Raw genomic sequence first — 14,017 nt, 5'->3', positions numbered from 1 at the left:
CAATTTTCATCACATAGCTTTTGCATAGCCTTATGTTGGCTTTTAAAATTGGATTTTTTTCTGAGGTACATTAGTTTTAATGGATTTTTTTGATTGTGGATGGATTCTTTTTAAGAAAATATTACATTTCTGGTGAAAATAATTTCTACACTCCAGTAGGGTCATAGATGAGAAGATTCTAACCCAGTTTTATCACAGCATTGCCTTGGGGCACTTTCTTTTCTTTTTTTTAATTTTAATTTGTTTAAGTTTTTAATTTACATCCAAGTTAGCATATAGTGCAACAATGATTTCAGGAGTAGATTCCTTAATGCTCCTTACCCATTTAGCCCCTCCCTCCTCCCACAACCCACTTTATTTTTATTTTTAAATTTTATTTTTTTCTTAAGTAATCTCTATGCCCAACTTGCGGCTCAAACTCAACCTCAAGGTCATTAGTCACCTGCTCTACCAATTGAGCCAGCCAGACACCCCCCACCCTGTTTGGGACACTTTAAACTGTGGGAGGAGGAGTTCTTCAATACACACCATGCATACTCCTGGGGAACCACCACCAGTCTACAAGGAGCAACATTCATTCATTCACTAAATGCTGACCATTTCCATTGTGTTAGGTAATTGACCACACAGAAGAGACCCCCTCCCTGCCATCATGGAGCTTCTTTCCATTCTAGGAAAGGAACCAGACATTAAATAATCCCCCAGGTAATACTTAATATTCTTCTTTCCTACAAAGAGAAGATACATACTGCCATGAAAACATAAAGGGGGGGGGGAGTGCTTCTTGAATAGTTTGGGAGAGATCTGAAAGACAAATAGGTGTTAATAGGCAAAATGGTTGTACAAAGAGCAGTTGCAGAGGCCCAGTGGCAGGAGAGAACATGACTCATTTTGAGAAATCAGAAGAGGAAATCAGCATGGCAGAAAACAGTGGGATGTTGGGGACAGATGAGAAACAGGCAAGACCAAGACAAGGGGCTCCTAATCCCAGTTAAACATTTTAGTTTTTGTTCTGTGAGAGGTGGGAAGCCACTGAAGGGTGTTAAAGGGATGACATGACCAAACTGGCATTTTTAAGAGATCCCTTTGGCTTCCATATATAGAATGATCTGGACAGGGCATAGGTTCATATGAATGCATCTGAGACATTTGGAAGTAAAATCAAGAGGAGGTGGTGATGGATTGGATATAGGGATTGAAGGAGAAAGGCACAGTCAGGGATGACTCCTAAGCTTCTGAGGAACTGGATGCCTAGGGTTTGTGGATGTTGGGAACAAAAGAAAGGCACTCTAATTGGGAGGAAGAAAACCACATTGGGCTCTGAACATGTTGGGTTAGATGGAGGTGTCAAGACGTCAATGAGACATTCCAGTGGAGATGTCAGGTAAGCAGCTGCATACCCCTGGACCTTAGAGGAGAGGTTGGGCTGGATATAGCGCCATGGAAAGCACTGGCATGTTGGTGGTAATAGGAGCTGTGGGCGTGAATGAGATCAAGGTGGGTAGGGAAAAGAGGTGGCAGTGGAGGACTGAGCTTTAAGGAAAACTAGCTTGGACCTATACGTGTTGAAACCTACAAAGGAGTCAGATATGGAAAAACCAGGAGAATGGGGTGTCCTTGAAGTAGAGAAGAATGTGTATTAAGAGAAAGGAAGTGATGAGTTACCATCAAATGTCGCTGGAAGGTCCGGTAAGGTAAGAATTCACGGATGTCCAGGGCACCTGTGGTGGCTCAGTCAGTTGAGCGTCCAGCTCTTGAATTTGGCTCAAGTCATGATCCCAGAGATGTGCGACTGAGCCCCTTGCCAGGCTCTGTGCTGAACGTGGAGCCTGGTTGAGATTCTTATTCTCTCTCTCTCTCTCTCTCTGTCTCTCTCTCCCCCCTCCACCTCTGCCCATTTCCCCCCACTGGCATGTTCTCTCTCCAAAAAAAAAACAACCAAAAACCCACTTGGACTTAGTCATACTATTGTCACTGAGGGGTGGGGTGGGTTTCTCTCTAGTTCCTATTCTTTGAAGGACACCAACAGGGAAAGACAGGACTGCTAGGACCAGTGAACAGGGTTCCTTGGGTATGGAGGAAGGTGGATATTTGTGTAAGCCTGAAAAAGAGGAGTCCAGAGGTACAAAGAACCAGCATGAAGGCTTGGAACCCCAGCCACACTGGAAGCAGTAAAATTTCATGCAGTAAGACATCAAGTTCTAGAAATGCCAGGCACCATGTAAGCAGGTCAGGCTACTGACAGAGGAAACCTTGCTCCTCAAGCAAATTGGGGTGTTTGTCAGAGGGTCCAACACATAGATAACCAAGCATATGACATCCATGCTTCAGAGAGGCCCTTCTTTTCTAATACAGATCTTTTTTTTTTTTTCATTGCCTCCCAAGTTTGAGGAATCTAATACAGATCTTTTGAAAAGAAACGTTACAAGCAATTCTAGTTTGGAAAATAGAATCTGTTCAATTGCTATTGAGGCGAGGAGGCACTTCCTGCCTTTTTATGGGATCCCAAGGACCTGAGGAATAGATTTGAAAGCCTTTGGTCTTTCCAGGTTTTCCAGTATATTTGGCAAAGGGAGATTTAGTTTGGGTGGGTTTTGCCCTGGAATGTCCCTCTGCGATACTGCCTTGCAAATAAAATCATCAGTGTGTAACTGCTAGTATATTTGTTAAGTTCTGGTGGGTACTTGATTTAAGGATAGCATTCCATTGTATAGAGATACCATTTTATTCACCTCTTGATGGACATTTGGGTTATTTCCACTTTTTGGTAATTGCAAATTTATGTACAGGTTTTTGTATGAACATAAGATTTCATTTCTCTAAGGTAAATACCTACAAATGGAATTTCTGGATCATATGATTAAGTGTATGTTTAACTTTAAACTGCTACAGTTTTTGTGTGACCGGGTTTTCTTTTCTCAAAGGTGAATAACCAGCAGTGGAATTTCTGGATCATATGATTAAGTGTATGTTTAACTTTAAACAGCTACTATTTTTCAGAGTGGCTGTATCATTTTGCATTTCCATCAGCAATAACTGACAGTTCGAGTTGCTCTGTATCCTAGCCAGTACTTGATGGTGTATTTTTTTTTTTTTTAAGCCATTCTCATAGGTGTACAGTGGTATTTCATTGTGGCTTTAATTTGCATTTGTTAAAAGGCTAATGATGTTTTCATGTACTTAAATGCCCTCCTTCTATCCTCTTTGGTGAAGTATTGGGAGTCCTTTCGCCACTTCTAAATGGAGCTGTTTTATTACTGTGGAGTGTTTTTCAAGAGTCTTTAGATAAAGTAAATATAAGTCTTCTGTGGGATTGTATTTGCAAGTATTTTTTTCCCAGTCTGTGGCTTGTCTTTTCATCCCTTCAAGTGTCTTCCACAGAGAAAAAGGCTTTAATTTTGATGAAATCCAATTTTTCATTTTTTCTTCTTTTGTAGAGCATGCTTTTGGCATCAGGTCTGAGAAGTCTCCCTATCTCTGGTCATGAAGATTGTCTTCTGTTTTCTAGTGTTTGGTTTTATGTTTTACATTTAGATCTGTGATCCATTTTGGATTCTTATATAAAATGTGAGGTTTAAAATGTTTTTCATGCTAGCTTTTTCATCATTTGTTTGAAAAGACTGTCCTTTCTCCATTGAATTGCTTTTGCATATTTGTCATAAATTGGCCATGTTTATGTGGGTCTGTTACTGTCCTCTCTCCTGTTCCCTTGATCTTTGTGTCATTCCCTTTGCCAATACCCTGTCTTGACTACTGTAGCTTGATATTCAACCTTAAGGTAGTCTAACTCCTCCAACTTTGTCAAAATTGTTTTAGTTATTCTAGTTCTTTGGCCTTTCTACAAATTTTAGAATCAGTTTTAAAAAGGTGTGGTGGGATTTTTTTTTTTTTTTTAATTACAATTGCATTAAATCTTTAGATCGTTACAGGGCCTGATGAGTATTTAAATGAGATTGCATGGGGTGGCTTGGGTAGCTAAGTGTGTGACTCTTGATTTCACTTGAGGTCATGATCTCACACAGTTTGATAGATGGAGCCCCACATCCAACTCTTGTGCTTGGAGCCTGCTTGGGATTCTCTCTCTGAAAATAAACTTAAAAAAATTTTTTTAAGGATATTGCTTGCTCTTAGGTGCTATATAACCTTTAATGACATAAGGCAGCCTCGTCCTTCATTAGCTGTGTGGTGATTATTCCAGAGTTAAAGCCCTGGGTTATGATTGATTATAGTAGTGTCTTCTGAAGTCTGGCAGTAAATGAGGTGTGGTCTACATAATAGTGGATAGGAATGGCTAGGAAAAGACAACCAGAACATTGAAGGGCTTGGGGCAGGTCAGCCATCATCATTCACAACTTGATCTTTGTAGACCTCTTCCCCTGTTCATGCCCATGGTTCTCCTGGTACAGACTTTTAGTGGAAGAGTGGGGTGCCAAGGAATCGGCTGTTGCTTGTGTTGTCATCCTGTTTACTCCTTCCCATTAGAGACCTTCAGTCCCCTCCCCAGTTTCTTGGCTGTCTTCAGAAAAAAGAAAAGCTCAGGCTTCCCAACTCCTAGTCTTTTAAATGTGTACATCCTTTCCTCCTTGACCATCATTTCATATTGTTTCATATCCTGTTCTTCTGTGGACCTTTGTGTCTCCATTGTCTTAATGACAGCCACAGACTCCTCCTATCTAACAGGCAAATGCTCAAATGTACTAATGAAATGTTTCCAAATATTGCACCCTCTCTGGTCTCTGAGGGGTCTTAACAGCTGAGGTGTTAGTGTTCTGCCTCCCTAGCCCCTGGGCATATACACAGCCCCTTGCCTCTTCTCTGGCCATTTCCCCTTTTCTTTGAGCAGCTGTGCTTTGCAGTGACTGCCAGTGTCCCTGCTTTTGTCTTCCTGTGATGACTTGGGGACACACACACACACACATATCCCAATGTGAATGTGGATTGGTTGGAGGAGCCCCTGCTTGCACAGAGACCCAGAATAAGAAAACCTAGATTTCCGGTGATTTCTTCCATAGGACGTCATCTTATTGTGGCTCCTACGTAAGTCCTCTTCCCTCTTTAGCTTGATGCCAGGCCCTGGGCCAAGCACTTTATTTGCTTATGTTTTTGTCAGAAAACCTAGACTCTTAGATACTACTGCCCCCTCCCCCATTTTGCAAGTGAGAAGACTGGGACGCAGAGAACACAACCAGTCAGCGGCAGCTTCAGGACTGGAACTTGGTCATTGCCCCTCTGGAACCCATGTACACAGCCACTGTCCTTAGAGAACAGTCATCTCTCCTTGCCCACCCCCTGGAAGCACCTCCCTCTGCGCCAGCACACCCGCTTGCTGCCTGCCTGCCTGGGGACTGCAAACTCAAGTGTGAAGAAGGTCCCTGAAATTCACTCTACCTCCTAGTCAGTCAACTGCTGACCATGTCGTTCTGAAGTAGTGGACTCGACTATCTTGGGGACACACTCTGGAACAGGGCAAGGACTAGATCTTGCTCTCCCAACACAGACCGTGGATTTTTGAGGGAGAGCAGGGCCCAAAGAAAGGCCTTTCACCCCTCCATACACAGCCACATTTCAGGTCACTTGGAGCCAGGCTTCCTATCTGATTTGAAGTGAGCCTAACTGATACACAAAGGAGGCAGGAAGGCCGGGGGAGAGGCCATGACCTGCCTTTCATTCATTCTGTGACCTCAGTCAAGTTACTTCCCTTCTTTGAGCTCAGCACTCTTTTGCCACAAAATAACTGGCCAACCTGATCCCTAAGGGTCAGTGGCCCCAGCAGGTCCAGCCCAAGGATAAGGCCACAGGAGGTGGTGGCACTGCAGTCCTACTTGTCAGACGGGCACAATGTGTCCAAATGTGCTTGTTTTTGTGGTTTATGGAAAAAAATTTTTTTATCAGGTCTGTGGTTTATGCAACTGATAGGGAGGTGGACAGGGCTAGCATGCTGGCCTGGTGACTGAGCCACAGGGGGTTGGGGGCTTGGAGGACTGGGGCTCCTTAGACCCTTGTCACTCAGAAGGTTCCATCTTGGTTTTGTCTAGCAACTGCTTCCTTCACAGGATGGTGGCAAGTGCACTTCTGAGATCTCCAAACACCCGCCTTCATGGAGGTCAGCAGGCTCTCTCACCTTGTTGTACCAATCCACATACACACCTGGCACTCGATCCCTAAAGAATGATGGATGATCGGCCTCATGGGCACTTGGATGGCAGTCAGTAGCTACATGGGTGGGTGGGTGAACTGGTTGCAGTTGTCTCCCATACCAAAGCACCTGGCGTGGGTATCCTGGAAGACTTAATTTCACAGACAGAGCTGCCAGAATTAGAGGCGCAGGAGGAGGAGGAGGCGTGAGGAGCAGAGAGGGCCGAGAGGCCTGGGGACGTCATGAGCTTAGCCCAGCAAAGACAGCTGCTATTGCAGAGCCTAAGCCAGGTCTGGCCGTACCAGACCCACATCCTGCCTGTGGAGGAAGACGAAAATAGGCATTTTCCCAACCTTTCCTGCTTTTAACCTTGACACGCCAATGAAAACTGTACCCCCTCATTTGCCTTCACCATTTCTAATCACCCTTCACCCATCACCATTCCCCTCAGCATACGTACCTGGGCTCTGAGAGCAGGTGGCACAGTGGTAGTGCCTTTGAGACATCTTTTCTCACCCGTGCATCCCTGTGTGCCAAGTAATAAATAATCTTGCTGCACATGCACATCCAAGGAAAGGTGTAATGAGTCCTCAGCAAATTGTGTGCTTTCCTCTCTGCCGCTTACAAGGAACAGGATCCATCCCTATGGCTATCTTGAGACTTTTGCTCATTGCTAAATTGCTTAAAGATTTTGGTGTGAGCAGTAGGAGGGCTCTTCTGGCATCGTCTGATACCTCCTGGGAGACTGGCTGCCTTCTGTTGGTCTAGATTCTCAAGATTGGGCAAGGGCAGCTGAGCACAGACTACAGGCTTCCTGCCTCTGGCAAAGCCACCATCTCTGCTGAGGGCACTTCCTGGGAGCTCCAGTGGCCATGGTAGTCTCAGTGGTTGAGGAGCAGTCCTGGATGTCCATCAGTGATGTGGGCTGTGAGGCCAGGGGGCAGCCTCCTAGTTGCTGGAGTGTTAAAAGGCCCAGACATGAGAACTCTCTGGGACACCCCAGTCTTTTTGTTTGCTTCTCCTTATGAGCTCTCCCAGGTTAGGACTGTTTACAGATGCACACACAAAAAGGGAGGGCCTAATAAGACTGTATCACCAATTCAAAGCGCTTGATTAATCATTTAAAATGTCTGGGCTGTGCCAAGTGAAGGTTTCAGATTCCAGGACAGGGGTGATTGAGGAATTGGGAGCCTTTAGCTGAGAAGGCCTCTGCTCAAATTTCTTGCAGGTCTTCTCTGCCATGGCCCTTCTGCCTGGCCCTCCACATGCCCACTGCTGCCCAGAAGTAGGTTTCTGAGTAGCACGTGAATGGCCCCACGAGGCTTGTACAATACAGTAGTCCCAAACTTGGGACTGCTGGTTGGCGAGTCTGGTGACTCTGGAAAAGACCCCAGGGCTTGGTGGGCAAGTTGTTGGACATGGGGGGCTGCAGGCATGCTTCCAGGTGTCTTCCATCTGTCTTCAACTGCTTTTGGCACCGAGTCAAGAAAGGTTGGTGGGAGACTTTCCTAGAAGCTACTCAGCTCCTTCCAAAGACACCCTGCACCCAAGACTAACCTAGGCCTTTCTGATGTATTCTGGGTCTTGGGGTCACACCTGTGTGCATGTACACCCCTCCCTGCACATTCCACCAACCCCCTTCACTACCATCAAGCACACAGCACTTCTGGACTTGGATTCAGGTGGCAAAGCTCTGAGTAGCTGCTCCTCATTGAGGGTCATTGCCAAAGGGCTATCGGGGAGTAAGAGAAGCTGGTGAGGGGAACCCCTAGGGCTAGGGAGGAGGTAGGAGTTTGGTGGCATTGGCAGGGAGATACCAAATGCAAGTGGGGAGGGTTGGCCTTTTAGCTGAGGTGAATATAAGCCAGTCCATAAGGCCCTGCCTGCATCCGTCAGAAAAAGGTAGAGCCCAGCCCCTGGCCCCAGGCTGGCCCCAGGGCAGGCATATGATCTGTAAGCAGCAGCTCAATCTGAGCGGCACCTACAGGCACCAGAACCTGCCTCCCAACCTGAGCAGACTGCTGAACTGCCTGGAAGGGCAATGTTCCAGTTGGTCCAGGAGTTGCAGAGACGGTACAGTTTCTCTGTACTGTTCCTCCAGCTTCCTCTAATGTTTAACATCTTGTGTAACCATGGTGCTGCCCCCTTTTTATACCCTGCTTGCCAGGAGAGGCCAGTTGCCAGGGGGGTATGAACACCTGTGTTGGAATCATCTTTGACACAGCTCCTGCCTGGTGACCAGCACTGTCAGTGATGCTTCAGTGCACACAAGTCCCCTGGCTTCAAGTACCTAGGGAGTTGGGCAGAGTGGGCTGCATACTAGCTGGCCAGTCATCCAGGGCAGTGTAGGAGCTCCCGGGCAGATGGATCCACTGAGGGGCAGAGTAGCGGAAGAGCAGTAAGGCCCCCTGGGTGGGGTGGGGTGGTCCTGGGGCTGACTGGGCCATGCTGCTCAGTGCAGCAGGCAGCCTCTGGACATGCAGGACCTCACACCTGCCATGTAGGTAGGGCATCTAGGAAGATAAAGTTGTATGCCATTCCTGGACCACATGGGGGAGGGGTGCCGGGAGGAACTGTGAGGCCTCAAGGGCTTTCTCCTGGGCCACTCCAACCTCCAGACCTACTCTCCACACCCTCTTCCTCCCCCTACTTTTCCAATAGTTTGGGGTCAGAGGTTCTGTCATCAGCTAACGGCAAAGAGAAGGTCAAAAGGGCTTTGGAAGACTTGGTAATCCAGGGAATAACTGACAGGGATTCTAACGTATGCACCAGCACCAACTGCCCCACCTGAGGTTGACACAGCCCTTTGGTTTGAAGTGTTCTGTCCTGTAGCCAGATTGATTTCTTCCCTCTATAAACACTGTGAGTATTGCCCCAGGTTTTGGAGCTTGTCATATGAAAGGAGGCTTGGCAAGGACAAACTTGACTAAACTGAAGGAGAAAGGTGTTAGAGGAAGCAAGTCCAGGACATTTATTTCCCTGATGAAGTTCTCTGGTAAAACAGGAGTAGGCACAGGGCCAAGGAAAAGCAGTGAGGAAGACAGGTGTCCCGATACCTGTATCACAGGTTTGTGAACACTGAGTGGTACTGTGTACAGAAGGCCCTTGGCACAGGTCCCAGCACAATTGTGATCTCAATAAATGGTAGTTTAAGAGAGGCTGCAGGACCTCTCACATGGCAACTGAGCTGGGTCTCAGGACTGCATTAAGCAGACTGGTTGTAAAACTGGCAGGGGAGAGGGTCCTTCTGTCCCCAGGCAGCAGAGCCAGCCCTCCAGCAGGGACAATAAATGGTAAGGAATTATTCCAGGGTGTCTGCACCTAGTTGTGTTGTTTCCCTGTCGGAAGCTGCCCACTGCAGGATCAGGGGAGGCCGGGGACTTGGGTCAGGTCATCTAGGCAGACAGCAGGTGAAAGCCGTTGCCTAGGACTTTCCTGTCGAGGTGACCCCCAGGTCCGGACTGCCCAGGCCTTTCATGGGTGGGGTGGGCTCTGACTGGTGTGAAAACCGTCCTCGAGCCCATTCAGTCCTGTGCTTATCCTGGCTTGCCAGAGGCCTGGGTTCAGACCCTGTCCCTGCCTCAGGTGATAATGTGTGCTTGAACAAGAGACTTTTCTAAGCCTTGTGTTTCTTACCGGTGAAATAGGAATGATGGTATTATCTATAGTCAGGCACTACTGTTAACACTAAATCAGGTAATGCACCTTATAAATGCGCTGTCTTCTCTTTCACTAGGCTTTCCCCGGGGCTGGGTGTTGTCTGCCAGACCTTAGAACAGTGTTGCTTGTGTTGCTGAGCCAGGTCAGATGAAAGCAGCTGACCTGAAAGTTGTGCCACAGGAGAAAGAGAGGCCTGTGGATGGCACCGCCTCAATGGGACAGCTTGGAAAAGCTCAGTACTGGGGCTCCTGGGTGGCTCAGTCAGTTATGCATCTGACTCTTGATTTCAGTTCAGGTCACGATCTCATGGTTTGGGAGTTAGAGCCCCGCATCCAGCTCTGTGCTACCAGCTTGGGATTCTCTCTCCCTCTCTCTCAAAATAAACAACCATTAAAAAAAACAAAACAAAAAAAACTCACTACTGACCTGGAGTATTGTAGCTGCTATGCCAGGCTCCAAAGAGAGGACTGGCCAAGAGAGGAGGCATAAAAATAGATAAACAAAAATAGAACTGAAAGAAGACTGCCGAAGGACCAACTTAATTTGTAAGATTCATTAACTTTGAAAAAGTTTAAAATCCTCACTGCTTATAAATGAGTTTTGCGGTGGCTGCGGTTTTGAGATTTTCCTACAAGTGGCCACAGATCCTCTGAGGCCAAGGCTGACCATCAGCCATCTTAAGCATGTGCTTACAGGAAGAGAGTGTGATTTCGGCTACAAGTCTGCAGACTGGTAAAGGGTCGTTGGGGTCCTTCAAGACCTGTGAGTTTGTTTAGCATGCAAATTTCTTAATAGAGCACTGAGCCCTGACAGGGCTCAGATTTCCAACCCCATTCTGAGAAAATCCCTCACACTTGACCAGGTCTTTACCCCTACCTCCTCCTGCTCTGTGTGAAAGTTAAGAGGCTGGGGGACATTCTGATAGCACTGCCCAGGTTTGAGAGATGAGGATTCTGGGTTATTCTTTTAAGGCCTGCAGTTCCTTTTTAGGTGATTTTTTGGGGAAATGGCGTAGCCATATCTTAGGCACAGGACATAGTGCTGCCTGGTTTATAAACCGAGCAGGGTTAGCTAACCCTGGCTGGACAGTAATGGACACTTCTTCTTGCTCTGGCTGCCTTGCTGTGAGGCCACTTTGTTGGTTCCCTAGTACCTGTCCCTATGGGGATAAAAGTCTTTATGAAGAGGAGACAAAGTAGCTGAGGAACTAAGCCACCCTTCCTCCAGTCATCTGGTCTGGTCAGCACTGGCTCTGTAGGGCTTGTGCCAGTTCAGTCTCACCCTCTCTCTACTTCCCCTCCAGTGTATGTGGTGGAAGACCAAAGACGGGATGACCTGGGCCCATCCACCTGCCTCACAGCCTGCTGGACTGCACTCTGTTGCTGCTGTCTCTGGGACATGCTCACTTGACCTGACCAGCCCTCCGGTCCTGCCAGCTCTGCCACCGCCTTCAACAGGTGTGCCTGCCCCATCTCTTCTGATTGCTGAAATAAATGAATGACTAGCTCTGCACAGACATTTCTACCTTCAACACAGTGGGATTCTAGATTATTAGCAGGGGTTGCACTGCTGTTTAATTCAGTGACTATCTTTTTAATGTTCAAAATGCATTTCTTATTGGCCTTTCACAAATGTGCTAAATGACTTTTATTTTTTTGGCCAAAGGCTTAGTTATAAAATATATATTTATAATTTTAAAATTATACGTTCAAGGTAGTGACATGATGTAATCACACTGAATGATTTCTCTGCTAACACCCTGTATGTTTCAATAAATTGGTCTAAACCTCAACCATCTGAATTATTCCAGACAGGATACAAGCCCTGGGTTTGTACCCCAGGAGGGGTCTATTTGCCTTTTTATTCCACTGTGGGTAGGTGCTATTAGGAAGGCAGGTTCTCACCAGGCTAGCATTTTCTCCCTGGTCCTGCTCAAGAGATAAGCTCACCAAACTGTTATGTGCTTGTACCCAGAGCCTAGGAAAAGGACCTCTCGGTAACTATGGGCTGCTCCATAGGCCTTCTTTTCTGCTGTCACACGCCTCCCTCTACATACACACACACACCCATCTCAGCTTTGGCCACAGGGTGGCGCTGAGCTGCCATAACAGCAAGTCAATATCCGTCAGCTGGCCCTGAGAGGCTACAGCTGACAGATCTTGGCCTGCCCACCTGCACTCTGAAGCAGTGGCAGTGAGCTGCTCATAAATATTTAACTACCAGTTGTCTTTAAAACAAAACCATATTTTGTCCATCACCTGATTACTGTGGAGTAAATGATCCCACAATAGCTGATTTCAAGCTACCAACTTGATGTGGAGTTGGGAAGAAAAGCGCAGGAATGCACCAATTTCCATCATCCAGATGCGATAGACTGTTAACCTCAAAAACAGATAATGGCCAGATTTAGTAATTAGGAAGGGACAAGTCTGAATATTTATTACCCTTGTTTTAAATAGGATTACATATTTACATAACTTGATTTTTAATAATTGGCTCTCCAGAGCCAGTACAAGCCAGCTCCAGCACACCACTGCCCCTAAGCCTCTAGGAGGCCTTAGGATTGTACTGTCCACCGGAAGACAGCCTGACTGCATTTTCGCATGGAACATGTGGGAGGAAACAGGGAAGGAATCTTTAGGCAGAATGCCACCAAGGTTCACTTAAATTCAGTTATACCCTGGTCTCCCTTCTTCCTGATCTGCATGGAAGCTCAGAAGTAGGATTTACTCAAAGGAACAGAAAGGAAAAAAAAGAACCAGGAAAGGCTTCAATGTGAAAGGAACAGAGCCAATGCTCTGGAGGGGACAGGTCAGGGAGGAGCTGAGGTTGAAAGCCTCTGGCCCTCAGTTCTCAAGAAAGGCAGACTTAGAGTGGGTGGGGGGAACAGATGCCTTTTATTGGTCTAACCAGCATAACTAGTAGGTTTGGGCAGAGCTCCCCTATCTGTCCTGGCCCCCATCTTTACTGGGTGTTCGTGACTCACCCCAGGGGAGAAGAATGTCGGGCAGGGGTGGCAGGCAGAGCCAGGATCGAAAAGGGGATCAGGGTGAAGTAGAAAACACAGGGTTACCAGATCACTCAAATACAAAGTCCATCAGGGCAGAAGAGAGGATGTTTCCCCACATGGGCCCCTCTGCCCTTGCCAGGAAGGGGGCAGGAAGCTTTGACTAGAGGTTTCCTACTGTGCCCTTCGTGCCATCAGCATCTCCCGGATGTTGTCCTCAGCTTCCTTCACACTCCGCTCCAGGTAGGATTTTTTCTGCTGCAGTATGACAAAGAAACCAGGGTTAGGGGGTATGGGCCAGGCTGGCAGATGCAGCTTTTCTGCCCAATGGTAATGGCTTCTCCTCTGTGAACAGTGACTTCCACTAGCATGTTGTCTCCTGGGGGCCTGGTACAAACACACCTGCCCAGAGTGCTCCCCTCATCCCGCCCACAGACATGAGGGAGGGAGGGGGAAGTTATTTGGTGCAGGAAGCAGAAATGCTCAGTGGAAGGCAGCTGCACTCTTCCCCCAGAAGGAAGTGAACTCAAAACAGGCGTCTCAGTACATGAAGTTATACCAGACAGACAAAGGCCAGGAAATTCCAGGACAAAGCTCCGGCCGCATAACAGACTGTCTCTCAAGGTTTTCCACAGCCCAGGCCAGGCGCCTGTAGCTGCCACTGCTGCAGAATGGACTGGGCACCCTCCGTTCTGTCCAGTCAGAGGGCAGGCTGCACGAGTGCTAAGAAGTTGTATCACACGTCTCATCGAGGCAGATGAGTCAGGATGAAATCTGCTTTTCTAATGAAACCGCTGCCTGCCAGGAATCCAGGACAGTGACACACTGAGTAAAACAGACCTTTTGGATGTTCACCTCCCTACCCCATCTGGGTCCTAAATTAAAAATCTCAACTTAGACAAAGAACTTAAACTACTTTCAGGAGCCACATCTGGGCCAGGATTACAAAAGATTAGTCAAAGGAAATGATGTCTGTACATTATTTGCCCTGTGGTCACCCCAAAAATATGGTGGCTTCACCACTGGTCCCTCCCCTGGGGACATACTTGTGGTTGCATTCTCACCTGACATGAAATGAGACTCCCTTTTTCAGAAATACTCAAAATAATCCCCTAAGGGTGCATGTGACTAAGCCACACTGGAGTCAGTAATGCAAAGCCCTGACCCAGACAGCTTAGATGCATCCAGTGCCCTTCTCTCATTCACCCCTACAC

At 47.2% G+C, this 14,017-nt stretch overlaps 2 protein-coding genes across 2 annotated transcripts in view; one reads left to right on the top strand and one right to left on the bottom strand.

Annotated features, from left to right (window-relative positions):
- CYSTM1 (cysteine rich transmembrane module containing 1) overlaps positions 1-11,588 on the top strand; it is a 76,627-nt gene extending 65,039 nt beyond the window's left edge. Inside the window, exon 3 of the mRNA XM_053907425.1 lies at positions 11,100-11,588. Within this exon, the coding sequence (XP_053763400.1) occupies positions 11,100-11,206 (107 nt within the window). The 3' untranslated portion in view covers positions 11,207-11,588. The remainder of the gene's footprint in view (positions 1-11,099) is intronic.
- A 621-nt stretch (positions 11,589-12,209) lies between these two features.
- PFDN1 (prefoldin subunit 1) overlaps positions 12,210-14,017 on the bottom strand; it is a 72,562-nt gene continuing 70,754 nt past the window's right edge. Inside the window, exon 4 of the mRNA XM_019424377.2 lies at positions 12,210-13,061. Within this exon, the coding sequence (XP_019279922.1) occupies positions 12,978-13,061 (84 nt within the window). The 3' untranslated portion in view covers positions 12,210-12,977. The remainder of the gene's footprint in view (positions 13,062-14,017) is intronic.

The sequence above is a fragment of the Panthera pardus genome, unplaced genomic scaffold (genome assembly GCF_024362965.1).
Source record: "Panthera pardus isolate Hobbes unplaced genomic scaffold, ASM2436296v1 HiC_scaffold_2, whole genome shotgun sequence".
Lineage (NCBI taxonomy): Eukaryota > Metazoa > Chordata > Mammalia > Carnivora > Felidae > Panthera > Panthera pardus.
Note: the sequence above shows the minus strand (reverse complement) of the source record. Positions and strands in the feature narration are given on the sequence as shown.